Source organism: Rattus rattus, chromosome 10, assembly GCF_011064425.1.
Source record: "Rattus rattus isolate New Zealand chromosome 10, Rrattus_CSIRO_v1, whole genome shotgun sequence".
Lineage (NCBI taxonomy): Eukaryota > Metazoa > Chordata > Mammalia > Rodentia > Muridae > Rattus > Rattus rattus.
Genome location: NC_046163.1, coordinates 15,909,666 through 15,931,088, shown reverse-complemented (window position 1 = coordinate 15,931,088; position 21,423 = coordinate 15,909,666). Strand labels below are relative to the sequence as shown.

The 21,423-nt window shown below is 37.9% G+C and overlaps 1 protein-coding gene across 1 annotated transcript in view; it reads left to right on the top strand.

Annotated features, from left to right (window-relative positions):
* Positions 1 to 21,423, top strand: part of Dpp10 (dipeptidyl peptidase like 10) — a 101,109-nt gene that overhangs the window by 76,008 nt on the left and 3,678 nt on the right. The window contains exons 12-17 of the mRNA XM_032915754.1: positions 6,406 to 6,600; positions 7,377 to 7,431; positions 15,596 to 15,695; positions 15,931 to 15,989; positions 16,112 to 16,184; positions 20,223 to 20,296. Coding sequence (XP_032771645.1) covers positions 6,406 to 6,600; positions 7,377 to 7,431; positions 15,596 to 15,695; positions 15,931 to 15,989; positions 16,112 to 16,184; positions 20,223 to 20,296 — 556 coding nt within the window. The remainder of the gene's footprint in view (positions 1 to 6,405; positions 6,601 to 7,376; positions 7,432 to 15,595; positions 15,696 to 15,930; positions 15,990 to 16,111; positions 16,185 to 20,222; positions 20,297 to 21,423) is intronic.

The window sequence follows — 21,423 nt, the reverse complement described above, 5'->3', positions numbered from 1 at the left end:
CATCAACCTACAACATCTGAACTCATAAAAAAATAATAAAGCAGAAAAATATGAGATATCTCCCGTGGCTACATTGGAAAGAGGAGTAAAGAAATCCAGTCACCCTTTCAACCCTGTCCCCAATGTTCTAAAATGAAATTAAAATTTAAGACCAGGTATATGTAATACATCTAAGCAGTCCCGGTCAAAGTGTATTTCTGTCCAATTGAACAACCGTTGTCTGAACTTCAGTCTATCCTTTAAGTTAGTCTGATGAGTTCTTAGAACCGAGTGAAATCTGTTTAAGGGATACAACACCTTCTGTCCTGCTATGACTAACGATTTTCTTTCTCTGCCCAGCATAAGATTTTTGGGGAATTTTCCTTTTCTTGTGGGTTATTGTTTTTTGTTTGTTTGTTTGTTTGTTTTGTTTTGTTTTATTTTATTTTATTTGTTTCACTATTCTGATGGTCAGATTGGCTAGCTTCATTTCTTTCAGGCCAGTCACACTTGTATCTATCCTCTTTTGTGAAATTACAGGTCCTCTCTTCCTGCTACTCTTCTCTCTACCCAAAATTCAAGCCAGACCTTCCGTGAACATGCTCTAGGCAGAACTGGAGAGCACTAACAGGACTCATGCTGCTTTACAGAGTTGCTTTCTTTCCTTGTTGTGACAAGTAAGGCCTATAAAACAGATGTCTATGTCCCAAAGTCAACAAAACACCTGCTATCATATATGGTCCCTCCCCAACTTCTGCAGTGCTGGCAAACCCAGTCTACTGATACTAAGGCTCCTTCTGCCTAGCATCTCTGCTTATGGCATGATGCTGTAGCCCCCTTAATTTGCTTGAGTACTTTCCATACTTTCCATTGAAAATTATAAGATCATTAGCTATTTATACATTACTTCATTAAAAAATATTTTCTGTGTACAGGTGTACCTCTGCATATGAATACACATGTGCGCATATGCACCTACATAGAGGCCATAACTTGATACCTAATATATTCATCAATTTCCCTCTACCACAGTTTTTTGAGACAAGATCTCTCACTAATACTGACTCAGATAAACCAGATGGATGGCGAGCCTCACAAATCCCAACCATCCTTCTCTCTCCCATGTCTTTAATGTTACACTGCTGGAATTGAAGGCATGAATTGCAGTCCCTGTCTTCTTCACAAGGAATGTGACAGAGATAGCTCCCAACCCACTTCTACATTCTTTTTAGCCAGTGTATAGATGATGTTTTACTCTGATAGCTAAACGTCTTATAATCACTATATACATATCAAGAAGAAAGTGGATCCTTCCGAGCTGGCCCTGCTTGTAAATTTTTCTGCGGTACCCATGTAAAGGGAAGTGATATAGGTGTAATTCTTTCAAAATGCAAAGGGGTGGAAAAAAGATGTTCCATCACTGGGATGATGTAAATATTAAAGTAAATGAGAGTAAAGCTCTTCTATTCCCCTTCCCTTTCTACTCCCTCAATGATGCCTTTAGAAATTATCTCAGAAGGAAATTGGCCAAAGGATAAGAATTAATGTAGTGAGACTTGACAGCAGACATCATTAGAAAATAGTATTTCCTTCTTGCTTATTTCCATTTCTTTTGCCTGGGAGATGTCCCCAAGGCCCTTTTCTATTGGTTCTGTTCTGTTATTTTCATGAGCTATCTAGGATGTTTATCCCAAGTTTAATTTCATGTGGATAATACTAACAGTCCATTTTTGAATTTTAGGCCTGGCTCATTAATATCCAGGCTGTTCACTGTTTCAATCTGTGTAGTGATGAGAGCACATCTTTTGACTCCTTGTTGCAATGTGAATAGCAGGAGAGAAAGAGGTGGATTTTTCCATTTCTTTTATTGCTCTCATGAGAGTTTTTAAACGATATTTGTTTCTGGCTAAGGAGAATGTTCTGGATGCCATTTAGAGAATGAGTAAAAATGTATACAATCCACTTTAAGACAAGAAAGAGAGTCTTTAGTGGGTAATCACTGGTCCTGACACAAGGATGTATGGTCTACCAAAAATATTGAAGAAAAAGGGAAATGTGGAAGCAAAGACATAGAATGATAGATTCAACTTCTCCTATATTAATGCATATTTTTTGCCATTTATAAAATAGAATTTTATTTTTTATTATGTATGTGTGAGAAGGGAGTGTACCCATGTGAGTACGATACTGTGCCATAGAGGCCAGAACGCTGTGCCAGATACTGAGAGCTAGAGTTATAGGCAGCTATGAGTTACTCTAGAAAATGTTGGGAACCAAAATCTTGTCCTTCAAGAGAGCAGCATGTGCTTTTAACTCTTGATCCATATCTCTAGTCAACACACTTTTTAAAAATAAATAATAAATGCTTGCATTTAATACAATATTTTTTAAGTTTAAAACACTAAAATCAAGCAAAGTGGCAATACAGTAGCTGTCCCTGTCACTTGTTTTTGACCCCTCTTTGTTCTTCAGGTGTCTATAGTATTTCCTGTGTTTTTAATTTCTATGCACAAAGCACCAGTAAGACTAGATTCTGCTAACCATAAGAGCCACTGTTTACTTTCTGTGTCTCTTTAAAGTTCTGTCTCTGAATATAGTCACATTTTGTGGTGCCAGGTATCAGGAATTTACTGTGTGAACGTAAGCGACAAAATTCTTCACATATAGCAACTTTTGTTATTTGATATAACAGCTTTTTCCCATTAAACACATTTTCCTAAATTCCCATATAAGCACCAATTAAATCCTCAACATATAGTTTCAGAGGTCCAGTCCATTATCACTAAGGCAGGAAACATTACAGACTGCGGGCAGACATGGAGCTACAAGAGCTGAGATTTCTACCTCTTCATCTGAAGGCAGCTAGGAATGGACTATCAGCCACAATGGGCAGAACCTGGGCGTGCAAAGCAGCTCAAAGCCCCCTCCCACTACCCTAGTGGCACACTTTCTTCAACAAGGCCACATGTCATCCAACAAGGCCATACCTCCTAATAGTTCCATTCCTTATGTCCAAGCATTCAAACAGATAAATCTATTCAAACCACTACACACAGTGTACAGGCTTTTAGCAGTTATAGTCCAGTCTAAGAAGAGCCAAGATTGTGATTTCTGGACCTATGCACGGCTTTTTAGAGTTTGGGGAACTAGATTTCACTTTGGTATTGACACATAGAACTGCTGTCTGTTCTCAGTGCTTAATGTATCCTGAGGTTCTTTACTGGGTTTCTCTTTCTTTTTCTTTCTTTCTTTCTTTCTTTCTTTCTTTCTTCAAGTATGGTGAACTAGAAGTCTGTTGATGAGTACTATGTAATGTGTGGTGTATCTGTGTGAACACATCTGTGATGGTTGAGGAAAGATGCATTGATGCTTTTCTCCTGAAGTGCAAATTGTGAGGACAGGATTCTTGGAATGCAGGCCAGGTAACTGAATGAAGAGAGAGAGAGAGAGAGAGAGAGAGAGAGAGAGAGAGAGAGAGAGAGATGCAAAGGATATGACTCATCTCAAATTTTAGCACCAGATGAATTAAAAAAAAACAAACAAACAAGAAAAAAGCATGACTGTTTCTGGGTATGGTAGCGGAGGTTTATTGTAGACAAAATGGAGAGCATAGCCAGAGTCAGGGACAACTGCAAAGTCCAGAGTGAACATTACCAGACTGACCTAGGTCATATGAAGAGAGGAGGGAGAAGAGGCAGGAGAACCTTCAGCAAAGAAGGGCAACAAAAGTTCCTCATGTGTGAACTTTACTCTGTCAGACAAAAATGCAGACAGGAAGGGTGGGAGAATGCACCATAGGATGGAGACTCCATCCTGGAGGAGATCCGAGGCAGACTAAATGCTGGATACTGCATGGAATCAGGAAAGAAGGAGGCTCACACAGGCCTGTGAGGAAAAGACAAGTACTGGGGGGAGGGGGAACTCTAGTTTAGTTTTGTGTCTAGTATTTTGGAGGGGCATTTTGTGGAAGACTCGGGATGCTCTGTACTATGAAGGCTTCCCCTATGGTTTCCATGGTGGTTCTTGATAAGAGATACAGTCATTGCCTTTTTGAACTTGTTATTTATGGTTTATCATAGAAAATGGGTGCATACAACTTCCTCAGGTTGGACCAGAGATTAAATACCTTTTGCAGGAAGGAATGTCTAGAAAGGGAAGATTATTGGCTAAACCTTCAAAGCCCATCTAGATGCCTCATGGAGAAGTTTGTGTGTTCTGTGCTACGTGACCAGTGGTCATGTTCTTTCCATGGGGGTTGTGGTTATGTGCTCCAGTATAGGAGCGAGATGTGGAGTAGATGAAACTCCAAACATCCTCAGGTCTGAGAATACTGGAGTTTCTGTACCCACTCAACCTTCCCAGTTTTTATATAGCGACACAGTTCCACTTGCCCTACAAAGGGCCAAGAGAATGGGCAAAAAAGTAAAGCATAGACCAAAAGGCCAAAATAGTTGCATTAGATAGGAAAGGGCAACCCTAAATTGTGTGAGAATCCAAGCCCAATGCTTATCTTTGAGAATTTTAGGGTGGGAGTAGTATATCCCCATCCTACAGATGGGTGAGATAACTGGAAGACAGTAAGAGATACAAGGAGAATACCTGCCAGCATCCACTTTGCTATGTTAAGTAGGCATCTTAGACATTAGTCCCATGTTTAAGGCTTAACAATACCAATGAAGATCTTCTCAGAAAAATGCAATTAGATGTTCTTTAGTCCCATCATGTGGGTGACCAACTGTATAATCTGTGCCTAGTTTGGTCCTAGAAGAGCCAAATATGAATATGATGAGGATTAGAATACGGGTGATGATGGTATGATGGTGCCGATGGTGATAGTTATAATGATTATAATGAAAGTGATGGAATCTGCATGCATGAAAATGAGGGTGATGTAAACTGAAGAAATTATCCTTCTATGGTATGGTAAAAGTCGTGATATTTGATTTCTGTTTTATGCTTTATTGTATATACGAGGGATAGAATAGTCATATTCATGTGGAAGAGTTCAGAGCAAAAAGAGAAAGGGGTAGAATGAGTATTTTGCAGTAGACTTGAGCTGGCCTTGAGGGAGGCAGGAGCAGATCAATGGGAAAACAATAAAGGGAGGGAGCAAAGAGAAAGATGGTGAGAGAATGAGTAAAAGAGAGTATAAACAGGACAAACAAGCGAGCATAGATGAAATAGCAGGATTATAAGAAGAACAATCAGGTAGGGGGAGGAAAGCTCATGCACTGAGGAAGTTCACGGTAGCAAAAGAGACAAGGAGAGATGAGAAAAGTCAGATGCCCACAGTGATTTTGAAATGTTAGCAAGTACTGAGGGAGCCTAGAGGTCCGCACGAGAATCTGTTCACATAGGTACCACAGATAGCACTATATCTCTTCTGCCAACAATGAGAAAAATGGCTCCTTAGGGGAGAAGGGAACTGGTTTTACCAGATCTGAGAAATGGTAGCTTTCAACTAACAGCTAGAATTTGGGGAAATAGAATATCTTCTGGACCTGACCAGAGTTATGATGGTTATGATGATGGTAAGGAACATGATGAGAATGATTTTCATGGAGGTGTGCTAGAGGTCAGACACGGGATCTCCCAAAAGTTAGACAAATCCTCTGATGCTTCGGCAAATCCCCAGCACATGTGGCTTTTATGAGCTCCTCCCTCTCTACATTTTCTCTATTATGGAAAAGAAAACAACAAAAACTACTTGACCTAAACAACACTGTCAGTGTAAAGTCGTGCTATATCTTCCTTGTGGAGAAAAGAGTCAAGCTTTGTAATTTTTATGTCACCTTGGAATCTTGTTTTCAAGATTTCCAGACATTTGTATTCCCACTACCTTTCTTGGCTGTTAGCTTGAAGGCTGAAAAAGATTTTTCTTCCTTTACTGTTTGTTTAACATATCTACAATAAAGCAGTGAGAACTCTATCTTGGACAGAAAGAAAACCCTCAGGAAATATTAATACAATATTTCCTTCAGAGTCCAACATTCTTTAAGGTTGTATGCTTCCTGTTAAATTATATGAAGTTTCCATGGCTGAGTTAGCACTCAATCAGACCCTTCAACCCTTGTAAACCATAGGTAAGACATTTATTTCTACAACACACTTGAAGACAGCCAATAAAAATAGACTTGTCTGTCAACTTGACAGTCATTCTTCAAAAAAGCCTTTTAAAGGACCACATATTTTTTTCCATTTCTTCTCTTTGAAAAATGAGTTAATCCCATGTCAGCTGCAACGTCTCAAGTTCTGTTTTCACCTCATCCATAGGACTCCTCATTTCAAAGTTTATATGGGGAAAATGGTTTGTCATCGAGAATCAACCAAATGGTTAATAGCCCATATGGTGATTTCCGTAACTGGTAAACTTTCTTCCAAGGTGCTAGCTGCTCTTCTTTTGATCAAATATGTTCACATTTACAGAGATGAAGAACCAGGAGGCCAGATGGTGACAGAAAAGTTTCATGTTGACTGGGATTCAGTTCTTATTGACACCGATAATGTCATTGTAGCAAGATTTGATGGCAGAGGAAGTGGATTCCAGGGCCTCAAAGTTTTGCAGGAGATTCACAGAAGGACAGGCTCAGTAGAGGCAAAGGACCAAATAGCAGCTATAAAGTAAGTCAATGCATGTCTTCCTGTTGATTTTCATAACTGTAAAATCTATATAATGGGGCACATTATCCACTCCAAAATGTCAGAGATTTCTGTTTTCTCAGTTTAGCATGTAGCTTTCTTGCATTGTTGAAAGCATTTATCATTGTCATTGATGTTGTAAAAGAATAATCATATTTATTTTTGCAATTATAATTTGGGTGAAAACGTGAGAAGTATACTAGTATATCATTTATTGACAGAAAAACAGTGTGTGGTAGGTCCAAAATTAATAATAATTCTTTCAAAATAGTACTACATTTTTGGAATGTTACTTACACTGAGTGTGTGTGTGTGTGTGTGTGTGTGTGTGTGTGTGTGTGTGTTTATTAAATAAAGCTAGATACTCATGGAACAATCAACTGTGGAGTTGAAGGTCAATACCATGTCTCCATCCTTATGGTTTTCCTTGTTTGAGACAGGATCTCTTGATGTTCACCCTCTTATACATCAGGCTATCCTTCCCCTGAGCTGAGAAGCTCCTGTCTCTATCTCCCACCTTGTTGAAGGAACTCTGGGATTATATGTGTACACTACCTTACCTGGATTTATGAAGGTTCTAGGGTTTGAACTCATGTTCTCACATTTGAGCCCACTGAACCATCACCTCAGCCCCAAGTCAAACATTTATAAGATTTTTGGGGAGTGTTTGTATTTGTCTGTCTGTCTGTGAATCATAAATTCAGATATGCAATTGATTCAAGATAGTATAACTATATATAATTTTTTTATTCTTTCAGATATTTACTGAAACAGCCATATATTGACTCCAAAAGATTAAGCATTTTTGGAAAGGTAAATAGAAATACTGAATGTATTTATCCAAACTCACCTATATATGTATGTATTATATTCATGTATATGCATATACAGTCATTATTCATTGTACTTTAATTTTATTCGCTGCCATGTAAAACAGAATAATCCATAAAGTAGCCATTCTGTCAATTATTTGGAAGGCTATTTCTCAAGCATTCAGTTGATATCTGGTATTAAACATGAGCAATAAAAGGGAGAAACAGCTAGGTCTAGAGCCTGGGATCACAACTCACTGAGACAAGGGCTTGAGGTACAAGGATAAGAACCTAAGTTTGTTTCTGAGATCCCATATAAAGCTGTGTATTATGACATGTGCCTCTAATCCCAGTGATTATAGGTGACAGAAAGATATAGGATGCTCCTTAACAAGCTACTGTGGCTCAATCATTGAGCTCCAAGTCCAGTGAGAATCCCTATAGGGTAGGGCAGAGGACAACACTGATCCTTGACTTCTGGGCTAAATACACACATACACACACACACACACACACACACACACACACACACACACCTGCATACACACGCAAATATAAGTCCCCACAAAGATACACATAAACACAGACACACACAGACATATATACACAAAAGACAGACACATACACAAATATGTACACATGTACCACACAAACACATACAAGAAGACACATATCCACAGAGAGACAGACACAGACACATATATACACATACACCCACAGACACATATAGTCATACACATGCAGATACACAAACACAAACACAGACACACAAGTACATATGTAGGCACACATATGCAAGTATGAACATACAGATGCATATGTACACAAACACACACAAATACACATAGTTGTATTAATATGTAAATGTAACATCTAAAAGAAGCTGTAATTATTGCTCTATTCCATTCTCCTCTCCTGTACATTAATGATCTTTTGTTTGTTTTGTCTTGTTTTTTGAGCTATAGTCTCACTATGTAACCTGTGTTAGCCCCCAAATATGATCCTGCTGCCTTGGCCTGTCAAATACTGGTATCTTTAGAGGTGTTTGCCGCCACACCCGACTGGGATTCTTCTTTTCCACTTACTGCCAGTGTTTTGGGAAGCACATGTTCTGGTATCATGCAGCTTGTAGCACATCAGTGAGGAACAGGAGGGAGTTCCACTGGAGTCAGCAGCAGTCTGCATACTCACCGGGCGTCCTCCCCTCTTTGGCTGTGTCCTCTGCTCTGAAGGAAGAGGGTGAAAGTGGGTGGGGGAGCAAGTCTATTCCGTCTTTGAGATACCTGCTCTTTCTTGTTGCCTAACTATCCCTTTGTCCCTTTCATTTTTAATCCATGAACCATTAGAAAAACTTCATCGTTCTTTCTTCTATTTCCTGCTGTTTGCTGCTTCACCAATTTCTGCACTTATCCTTATTTTCTACTTTTAAAAATGCATTAACTCTCTAGTTAAAAGTTAAATGTCTAAGGTTTGTTTTGTTTTGTATTGTTTTTCATTTTTAGCACTCTGCCTTGAAAGTGCAAGCATTTTATACACAGCACTCCTGTGAGTTACTCCCCAGAGTTACTTCCACTACCAAAGTTATTAAAATTTCATATGAATATGTCTTCAATCCCAACATTTTGTGCTCTTTGAAGTGTGTTTTACTATTTTATCCTGTAGGAAAGAAGAGTGGAACATCTTCTGTTTTTACCTTTGATTGTAATGGAGTTGTGATCAGTTCACTGACTGAATAACAGAAGTCACGAGACATATTGGTTGATTTATAATCTAGGAAGAACTGACTTTGAAATATCACTGTACCTAAAAGTATTGATATCACATTCATTCCATTAAGTTAGAATTGTCTATCATGGAGTCCTTGGCAATAAATGTATGTTCTAATTTATTTGATTTCTAGTGTCTAGAAAGATGTGTTAGCATATCCCATTATAGGAACCAACTCTTCCTTCTCCTCCTTCTACAGTAGTTTGCACAGGACATTTTTCCTTTCTCTTCAATATCACTATATTATTATTATCATCATTAATGTTGTTATTGCTATTATTATTACTATTATTATTTATCTTTTTTTATATTCTAGTTGTTATCTCCCTCCAGGTCTACCCTCCAAATGTTCCTCACCCCATTGTTCATCCCTCATCTCCAAGAGGATGTTCCCCCAAACTCCTTTCCCCCTAGACCTTCCCACTCCCTGGGGCCTCAAGTCTTTAAAAAGTCAGTTGCACCTTCTCTCACTGAGGTCAGACCAGGCAGTCCTTTGCTGTATATGTGTCAGGGACCTTATATCAGCTAGTGTATGCTGCCTGTCTGCTAACTCAGTGTCTGAGAGATCTCAGGGCTCAGGTTATTTGAGACTGCTGGTCTTTCTATGAGGTCACTCTCCTCCTCAGCTTCTTTCAGTTTTTCTCTAACTCAACCTCAGGGGTCCCCAACTTCTTTCCATTGGTTGGATGTAAGTATCTGCATCTGCCTCAGCTGCTTGTTGGGCCTCTCAGACGGCATCCATGCTAGCCTCCTATCTGTAAGCACACCACAGTAATGTGTCAGGTATTGGAGCCTCCTCTTGAGCTGCATCACAAATTGGGAAAGATCCTTCTTTCCCTCAGTCTCTTCTCCATTATTGTCCCTGCAGTTCTTTTAGACAGGAACAATTCTGGGTCAGAACTTTAGACTCCCCTTTCCTTTACTTGATGTGCTGTCTTTCGACCAGAGATGGATTCTACACCTTCCTCTCCACCATTGTTGGGCATTTCTTCTAAGGTTCCTCCCCTTTGAAACCTGAGCATCTCTCACGGAACACTTTTCAAGCTCAGAAAAGTTCATAATGAATCTATCTTCTGCTGAATTATACCTTTATTTTTTGTTGAGATTCTATTTATCTCTATATGTGATATATACATAGATATGGAATATATAGAACAATGGAAAGATTTTAGAAGCCATGTGTTTAAGTTTTTAATGACCATGTGGATTTTACTCAGTAATTAAACTTCAAGTAAATAAGATGGAACCAAACCATGTTAGTTTAAATTATAGCCATTGAAACGGAACCTCACCTCATCTAAATATGTAAACATATTTACTCTATTTTATTTTTAAGATAAACATTCTTAGTTATGAAAGGTCTCAAAAGCCATGAATGAAACAGTTCTAAATTGCATGGGATCAATAAGGATGTCTCAATAATTACGAATGCACACTGCTCCTGCAAAGGACCCAAGTTCCACTCTCAGAACCCATATCAATGGGCTCATTGATATGCTTGGAACTCTGCCTGAAGGAAATCTGATGTCCTCTTCTGGCCTCTGTAGGCATCTGAACTCACATGCACCACCCCCTCTCACCAGACAGACAAAAACTTAAACATAAAACAATCTTTAAAATAGTTAAATGGACTAATAATAAAACACACAAAAAAAGCATTTTCAAACTTCTAGTATTATAGAGAAATAAAGGATAATAACTAAAATATCAGATGATGAAAAAACAGCCAAAGTTGGGTGATGAAGCCAATCTATCTACCTATCTATCTATCTATCATCTCTCTTTATTATTGCTGTGTGTGTAATCGTGTATAAATTCATGCACACACGTATGCCATGTATGGTGCATTGTGGAGTCAGTTCTCTCTTTCTATCTATCTATCTGGGTTCCAAGGATTCTGCGGATTGAACTCAGGTTATCAGGCTTGCAAAGCTAGTGCCTAACCTGCTTCACATCCCAGGAGAAAGTGAAGCATAAAAGTCCCACCGGCTGGCATGAGTCCAGACAGTAAGAAAATGGCTTCCCAGGGATGGTCTTCTGGTTATAGATAAGAGTGACTATAAAACATATTAAGTTTGATATACAGAAAGGAAACCAATATTTATGGTTTTGCATCTGTTTGTTTGAAAAAAAATCTATGTTTGAAACCAGATCAAGCCATTTCTGGAGTTTGTGAAAATAATGTATACAATCAGAGCTAGGAGATGGCTCAGTGAGCAGAGATTTTACTGCATAAGCACGGGAATGTGAGTTGAAACCTATTTAAAGTTGGATACAGTATTCCACATCAGTAACTCCATTGCCCATACGTTGAGATTGCAGGTAGAGACCAGAAAATTCCTAGACAGTTGCAGAGTCAGCCTGGCTGATTCAGTGATAACCAAGTGTGGGAAGACCAATACCTAAATTGTTCTCTAATCTGTGTAAATACATAGTGTCATGAGAGCAACTGAACTAACACACAAACAAGCACACATATGTGGATATATATATTTTACATTTACACATATATAAAGATGTGAGGAACTATATCAAAGTAAAGTAACAGATTCAGTGCAGAGACACGGTAAGAAAATTGTGCTAATTTTGAAATACTCTTTTAAGCATGTATTTTCACTTACTATTGGAATATTTAATGCATACATGTAATAATTTGATTATATTGAAGACCTGGAGTCTAACAGATTCCAAGTAGTCAAACAGACAGGGTAAACAGGGTCTAGGAATATCAATGTACTTTCCTTTAAATGTTTAAAATGACAGAATCCTGGTTCTTCTTGTTCTCTGAAATAAAGATGTGATGTCCGTGTTTTAGGAGAACTACTCAATAGGACTTTCAAATTTCTAGAGTCAGCAGTGGATTGGCACTCTTGTGACAAACTTGGCTTCCACTTCTTTGGATTATCCAGTATCCCACAATAGCTAAAACCAGCTCTCTCTGCAGAAAAAAAAGAGCCCACCCTATTGTCATACATGTAAATCTTTTTACTTTTGCAGACAATTTTGTTTCCAAGATTGATTATACCACTTTATAAGTGCTGCAGTCTGTCTTTGATTCCCTTTCCCTACTGTGTGTGTGTGTGTATGTGTGTGTGTGTGTGTGTGTGTGTGTGTGTGTGTTGTGTGTGTGTGTTTAAAGTACAACTTGTCTACATGTTGAATTTTCCTGCCTTTTTACTCTTTAGATCAGTTTAGGAAAATCTCTTTTCCCCACAACTCTAACCATAGTTGTATCAACATTTATTTTCACTCCTCTCCTCTAAGGGCTCCTGAATCTCTACTATACAAAGCTTCTTTCTTCTCTTATGCTTATGTACACTTTTAAAAACATGTGTTTATAAACATGAAGTGTTACAAGTGATATTATGTAGGATTTAAAGTTTATATGTCTTTTGTTCACTGTTCTTGCCCCCTGCTTTTTATAAGTAGAGTTGCAATGTCATTTACAGATCGTCTCAAAGCCCATTCATGAAAATATCAAGCCAATACTGAGGATTCTACACTCTCTGCCTCCAAATGCTTCTGTCAATTGAATTTAGATTTTTACATCACTTTTATGAAGTAGGAAAAGTTGGAGAAAACATTTTTGTGTCACAGCTCTGTTTACTGAAATTGCAAATTAATAACAATTTGATTGGCATTTTATGCATGATGCTAGAATGACTGGCAAATTGAAATGGCAAAAATAAAGTATGAGTGAATGGAAGAACATTGAAAATGGGAAACCACACCCTGTCCCAAAAGGAGCAGAGTATCTTGAGCTGTTAAATCAAGTGCACACCATCGTATATTATCTGTGGGTCAATATGTGGAGCTTGAAGCTTAGATTCTGCAATGTGTTTTGAACATTAAGCCCAGCTTACTTTTACTTCCAGTCTCTGTTTTCCAAAAGCTCTTTCAGGTTCAACTTTTGCCTCAGTGAATAAACATGAAGTGATTGAGAAGTTGGTGAGCAATTAAAACTTAAATTATTCTAATTTCTGCCAGTGTTGATTTCTCCTTTAAAAACAGAAGTTAGTTCTCTGAACTAAATCAAATTAAACCAGCATTCTGGAATTGATTTTTAAATTCCACAGCTTTCACTATCATTTAGGCTTAAAGATTATTTAGCTTCATTATAGCCCAAATTTTCATATTAAAAAAATGATGACACACAGGTTCCTCATGAAACAGGAAGCAAAAGATGTGTATACCTGACCTTAGGCACACAACTGTAGCTGGGGCTTCTTCCCGACCCCCAGGATGTCCTCAGATTTGCCTCTAATGTCTTGTATTCTTTTGTGGTTTGTTTCTTTCTTGTCTTGTTCTGAGAGTCTAGGGAATTCTAGTGGGAAGAAATTCCTGCGAGGCATCTCTATTGCACTAGTACACCATAAAAATTTATAATTTAAAATGTTGAACAGCAGCTGGAAAGATGGCTCTGCCGGCAAAAAAAATGCTCGCCACAAACCTTGACATCCTGAGTTTAATCCCTGGGACCTGCATGGTAGAAGCAAACATCTGACCTCGGAAAGTTGTCGTCTTTCTTCCACGGGATCCAGTAAAGAAACATGCATATATGTTTGCAAATGAACACATCAAATTTGAAATATAAAAAGAAATCAATGTCCAACTGTATCACAGACATGCCCCCCTTATAGTTTGTTCAAAAGGAAAAATCTTGGCATACCTGAATCACGCTTCTCAAAAAATCAGAGGCAGGAGGCAGAGTCCAATTTTGGCTAGAGAGATACTTGTGGGAAAATAATTAAAAAACAGAAAACAAAACAAGACAAACAAAAACCAACCTCCCAATCTACTTAATTGGTGAATTATATCATTTATTCTAGAATGTTTGCTAAGTTTTGGTTGTTTGCTTGCTTGCTTGCTTTCCTGAATGATAATGCCATGTGTACTTAAGGTATATAGATACCACTACATAATGTCACATTTCTATGTGACAAAGTGATTGCTGCAGTGGAGCTCTGAGAAGTGACCTCATTGTATACTTCTTCTTTGTTTGTTTGCTCTGCTTTTGGGGAAAGAACAGCTAAAATGTGTTCCTTTGGCAGTAGTCAAACTTCAGTACATTTTTAGTTCATGGTCTCATATTGTGCATATTGATCGAGATTTTGTTCCTATTCTATGAATTCTGCTGCTGCTCCTCTCTTCCTGCACACTCCCCATCCCACCCCTGCACCCCAATAAAGTAATTAAATTTTTAAAGTAATCCTGAGCTTGCTTCTTCCAACTCTATCTCCTCTCCCTTTTCTTCTTCCTCTTCTCTTCCTCTTCCTCTCCTTCAGACTCTCCCCCTCATCTTTCTCTCATCTTTATCTGTGTTCTTCTCTCTTCCTTCTTTCCTGCTCCTTTCTCCATGTTCTCTTCTTCTACTTACTGGTGCCTTATCCACTGGTGAGAGATTAAAAATTTCAGCATCTTTGTTTCTTCCTGGGGCAGATGGGAGTTTTGCTTATCCACAGATTTACCTATAGACATAAATGTCTTACAACCGCACAAATTCTGTCTGCTTTATTCTGGCAGATTTTGGTTTTTTCTCTTCCTTATGTATGTGTTAAATGTATATGTTTGTGTTGGGGGAGGTGTGTATATTTGCAAGTGTGTAACTGCATGCAGATACTAGAAGACAGTTGCAGCTGTCATTCCTTGGACACCAACTACCTTGATTTTGGAAACAAAGTCTCTCACTATAGTAGAACTCACCAAGTAAGCTAAGACATCCAGCCCCAGATACTTGTGGGAAAATAATTAATCCACCCACCACCACCTCCCCATACCAGGACTTAAATGTGTACCACCATTCTCAGCTTTATAGTTCTTTAAACTCAGGTTCTGGTAGATCAAGCTTGGGACCTCGTGCTTGCACAAAATACTTTACCATATATGCAATCAGTGTGGCCTCAATCCGTAATTTCTCAAAATTATCATCTCACATCATCTTTACACCAAAAAGGCTTATTCAGCCCATGCAGTAGATTCTGGATTCCTAGAGACAAACTTTGGAGTGACAGGTCCCAAGTACCTTCAAGGAAGTTTCCTTTTCTTTCCTAGTTGCTCACAAGCATTATAATTATTAAGTATTCTACTTGCATACACATGAAGTTGCCTTAAAATAATATACAAAGGGAATTTCATTTCCTTTGCTTTATTTGCAGCAATTCCCTGACATGTGGTATAAAATAATGACTTTTTCTGATACATAATTAATTTCATATTTTACTTAGTTTTTAAAATAACCTGTTGTATAAATTTTTAAATAGCTGTTAAATCTTTATATGTACACAGTGATTTTTTCATTCCATTTTACATTTTGAGACACTGGAACGTGTGCATTATTAAATAATGATCAAAAGGTATGAGTATTTCCAAGAATCATCATTATGTTTTCCCCCCCTCAGGGATATGGGGGCTACATTGCATCAATGATCCTAAAATCAGATGAGAAGTTTTTCAAATGTGGAACCGTGGTTGCACCCATCTCAGACATGAAGTTGTATGGTAAGTATGTCCTACAGAGATATGTAATATAAGGTATTGATTGTTGGACGAGAAAATCCCAATGCAGAGAAACTCAATTGAGCTCATTTATCTTATGTTATTAAAGTCTGTTGTGAGTTATCACCTCCCTTATGCAATTGATTTTACTGGAGCGTTACAATTACATTTGAAATGCATAAATAAATAATGAAACAGGGTATGTTTCACTCATTCAGATTTTTTTCCTTTGTCACAGCCTCAGCTTTCTCTGAGAGGTACCTTGGTATGCCATCAAAGGAAGAAAGCACTTACCAGGTAGACTAATAAAAAGTACAACAATAAAGGCAAAAGGCTTTTTTTGTTATTTTACTTCTGTAGGTTGAATTCCTTCTATTCAGATCTCTCTGCATATAGAGATACTTGTGTTTTTCTTGCAGGCATCCAGTGTACTGCATAACATTCATGGTTTAAAAGAAGAAAATTTATTAATAATTCACGGAACTGCTGATAGTAAGTATTGTATTTACTGTGCCTTTCTGGGGGCTCTATCCCTTTACAAAGGGACTCATCTTAGAGGTAGGACTTGTTTCCAGGATGTCCTATAAAGCTGTTGAACAAGAATACAGGAAGTGACATGGAGGATGTAGGAAGAAAATAATGTAGTGCTTCCTATATCATTCTCCATTGTGATAGGGAGACTTTATCTGTTATCTTGCAATCTTACATACAGCAGCCATTGCAACCAAAGATCATATTGGAAACAGTGTTGACTAGAGAATAAAAAAATTATAATGTAAAGATGTGGTTAATTCAGGCTGGAGAGAGAGAGAGAGCGAGAGCAAGGGAGAGAGAAAGACAGAGAGACAGAGACAGAGACAGAGAGAGAGAGACACAGAGAGAGACACAGAGAGAGACAGAGACAGAAGAGAGACAGAGACAGAGACACAGAGAGAGACAGAGAGACAAGGTAAAGAGACAGAGAGAGAGAGAGAGAGAGAACATAGCAAAAGTAGCATGGTTATAAGAAGAGGAGTCGCTGCAGGGAAGACAGCCCATGAGCTGGAGGGAGTTCAGGACAGGGTAGGAGGTATGCAAGTGGTCTATGTGGTTTGAGTATGTATGAGTGGGCAGTTATGTGCCTCCATGTTTGCATATAAGTTTATATGTGTGAACCTTTTAGTTAAAATTCAGGTAAGGAGCTTAGCGCTCTAAATGCCACTTGTTAACCTGTCTTCCCACCTGACATAAAAGCCAGACACAGGGACACAATGGTGGACTCCACATAAAGCAGCTCATGGCTAGTTCCCAAACTCTTTTGCTTTATTGTGTAATAATCCTCTCATAACAATGTACTATGTAAAATGGGAAGAAAGAAAGAAAGAAAGAAAGAAAGAAAGAAAGAAAGAAAGGAAGGAAGGAAGGAAGAAAGAAAGAAAGAAAGGAAGGAAGGAAGAAAGAAAGAGAAAGCAAACCTGACCTGAGGCCACCTACACAGGAACTCTTTGTTCTCTTGGCAACCCTTCTGAAAATCTACAATTATTGTAAATTTGAAAATGTGTTCATGAAATAATTTAGGTAGAAGCAGCATTGTTGATGCATGGCAGCAAAGAGCACTATGCTTCTAAAGGATGTCAAAATATTAAGATTATCCACATATGTCAACAGTAGTCAAAGAAAATCACTAATTGTTAAGTGTGTGTCAGAACATGCACTAAGATCACGTAATAATGTTTTATTTTTTCTGCACAGAAGTACTGTCCTAAGGAGTTACCATTTTCTTAGTATATTAGACAAATAACTGGTAAAAAAGCAGAACTTTCCATGGGGATTTTTTTGTGGCTATACAGGTCTTATCCCTTGCACTATGAACCCTAAGCCAAGTGAACCCATTATATTTAAAGTTGAATGTTTTTGTCTCCAGACACCACTCGATTTTTTTAAGTACTGTTTAAGATCCCTTTACTAAGTTGCTTGCATTATTGTGAATCATGTTGTTTCCTGTTTGATTCAATTTCAAGTCAGGCATTTCACATAGCAGATTCTATAGAGTTTTGGAGAGGCACCAGCAACGCTTGTGTATAGGTGCACACATACCATACCCAACACAAAGCCTGCAGGAAACTTGACTTCTGGTTGATCAATGATATTTTTATGCTTTTATTATAGGCTAGAAAAAATTACAAACTAAGTCACTAGTTCAGTAAACTTTATTATCCCATTTAGTCCTTTGAAGGAAACAAAAAGCAAACAGCAGTCATTGCTTTGAAAACCAAGCAGAAAATAATCAACTAAAAGATATTTGGGAAGACTGAAGAGATGGTTCAGTGAGGACAAAAGCTTGGATTTCCAGAATCCAAGTAAAGTCAGATACAGCGATGTACACCTGTAATCTCAGTGTTCCCGAGAATGTAGGTCGAGACAGAAAAAGTCCTGTAAGCTCAGTAACCAGACAGCTGGTTGTATCCAGCAGCATACAAGAGATTCTATTTCAAACAAGGTGAAAGGCAAGAACTGATACCCAAGGTTTTCCTCTAATCTCTATATATGCTCATGTTCCGACATATATTATACATTTATGTTCTCTATCATCTATTTATCTATCTATGTATGTATTTATCTATGTATCTATGTATCTATGTATCTATCTATGTATCTATGTATCTATCTATGTATCTATCTATCTATCTATCTATCTATCTATGTATCTATCTATCTATCATCTATCAACTCTGCCACGCTGTTTCTGTGTGTCAGTCTGCCTCTGTGTCTCTCTGCCTCTGTGTCTCTGTCTCTATCTCTTCCTCATTCATTTCACTTACTTCCCTTCCCCCTCACTCCCATCAGAACAGCACATTTGCTTGGCAATCTTTTTAGCCATACCCAAATGCACCCTTGGTGGAATCTTTTCCACTTATCTTTCCTACAAAACCTACATAAGTTACATAAGAGGTTACTCTACCTCAGTAATTGCCCATATAAATCTGCATTATTAGTGACATATGTATACCAAGCAATTTAAACTTATTTAGAATTGGAAATCTTCCTTATTAATTGTGATAGGAAATTGATCAGAAATGTCTTGCATATATCTAAAATAAATGACTATTTGGACTGTTTATCCTCTGCTAGATAGAAAGAATTTCCTGCACCATAGGATGAGGCTCAGACCACTGATAAGATGACCCTGGTTTGAGAAAGCTAGATATAAAATGTTATCTTAAAGCTATTTTTGGAAATCTGAAGATATTTATGGAGTAATAGGAATGGCTTAGGGAGAACACAAGCAAACTATAGCACAGAAATATTTGAGTGGCAGGCACAAGGTTTCATAACTACCTCAGACAAAACTGTTACTAAATAGAGAACTCCTGAGATATGTATTCCAAAGCTCTGGAGCCTTACATTTTGACAGAAGGACAATGGAGGGAAAAGAGAGAAAGCAGTTTTCTTTGCATCAAACATTGAACACTGAATAATGAGTGATGCTCTTTATTCTCTCAGCAGGAGAAATAAGCTCTACTATAAAATTGTAATTACACTTTTTTTAACATTTCATTGTGTGTGTATGTAGTGTGTGTGTGCATGTGTGTGAGTGTGTGTGTGTGTGTGTGTGTGTGTGTGTGTGTGTGTACATGCTTATGAAAGCATGAGTTTTGGGTCAGAGGACAACTTTTGGAAGGCCATTCTCTCTGTCCTCCATAGATGGGTTCCAGTAATTTTTTTCAGAACATCAGGCTTCAGATGAAACATCTTTTTCTGCTGAGCAATCTCACTGTTGTGGATTTTTAGTGACTGTAGAGTGTCAGTGTCTAGATGAGTCTAGATTTCAGAAATCTTCAAGCTTGTATGTGTAGATATTTTATTGCGTTGATTGCAAGCAAGACATAAATTACCTCCAATACTTTTTAAGTACAAAATACATAATTAATTACAAGAATAAATGATCTTACACAAAATATTATCTAAATGACCTCATACTGAGTTGGTGATGTGACTCTCCAATGTGAGGACAAATGTTTCAACTCCAAGAACCCAAGTAAAAATTTAAAGTGCAGACATGGTGATGGATGCTGTCCCAAAGTGGGCAACTTGTTAAGCAGAGACAAGTGGAAAAATGAAGTTTACTGTCCAGCTAGTTTAGTTTATTTCGGAAAATCCTATGACACTGAGAGACCATGCTTCAAATAAAAGTAGAAAGTGTCTGAGGAAGCACATCTAAAATGAGCCTTCAACCTCTGTACACACTTACAAATCCATGTATTCTTAGCTACAGACACAGACACCCAAACAAACATATACACATGAACAGAATGCCATTGGATGATTAAATTCACCTTGGTAATGGTTTTTATGATTGTACTCCATTTTATCATGAAAAATAAAACTTTACTATGCTACTTAACAGCTCTCTACTTAAAAATCACTGACAGGTCATTCTTCCAAGTGTACAATGTACATAGAGCAATTCTGCTCTTTGAAAAAGGTACTGAGCGTTTCTGGTACTAACAGATTCACTTCTTTCAAATATCATAATTTAATATTTTGCAGCAAAAGTTCATTTCCAGCATTCAGCAGAATTGATCAAGCATCTGATAAAAGCTGGAGTGAATTACACTCTTCAGGTAAGCCACCATTCCAGAAAAATATATTTTAATCATCAACTACATATTGCCCTATCATATACTTGGGATAAACAACTGAATCCATGAGAGGGTGATTTTGGCTCAGGATTCCGGAGGTCATAGTTTCACCCATGGCTTTGGGTCTGTGACAAGGATACATAATATTATAAGAGTTCATTGAAAAGCAAAGCAACTTGTTTAAAAATGTGTGTGTTGGCATGTGCCTATGTGTGTGCCTGGATGAGCATGTGCATGTTTATGGGAATGTGTGTGTTTGTGTGTGAATATCTATCTGTGTACACTGACATATATGCATGCATGTGTGAAAGTATGAGAACAGCAGCAGGGTAAATAATATCAAATATTATAATGTCATGGTAATCATTCAGAATACATAATGACATATCCCTAAGTCCTTGCTCTATAGAGTCCATATTTCTACTTTCTCATGATGGCTTTGTTAACTGCCTCTTTCTTCACTAAGCATTCTGAATTTCTTTTATCTCTAAATTAACCTCTGAGTTCTCAATTGGCTTACTTTTCTCAGCATTAGTCATTAAACTCAGGGTTGGTTATAAGGTATTAAACTACCTACAGATAAACTGATCTTCCAGGGTGTGGTTTGAAACCTGGATAGAAGTCCACAAGATTCCATTACTCTTTAGAGGAACAAAACCAAAATCATAGGGCCAAACCCACAAACCCAGGTAGTGTGAGTTGTAACTAGGCCTGTTTGAACCACAGCTGCACCTTGTTGGTTGATTAATAATCATGAGGGGAAATGTTTCAGGAAAACCAGTTCCCAGAAGGCCCTGTGTGAAGCCACGACGCCCAGAGGCTCTCTTTTCAGGGAAAACTCAATAAGAGTTCACTTTTTATGTCCCCGAGACTTCTATTGCTAGAATCTTTCTGCTTTCTGACATGCCCTCAAGGCAAGAGAAAAGATTCTAACTACCTTCAGGGACAGGAAATACTGATTCCTTTGCACTTTGCATTTCAACTTCTTGAACCCATCTTATGGAAATATCTCCCCTTGGTTGTAAAAATGATCCAAAGATTTGCAGATATTTTTATAAAGATGAAAAAGTGACAGATAATTGAAAATTTTCTCAAGAAATTACTTTAAG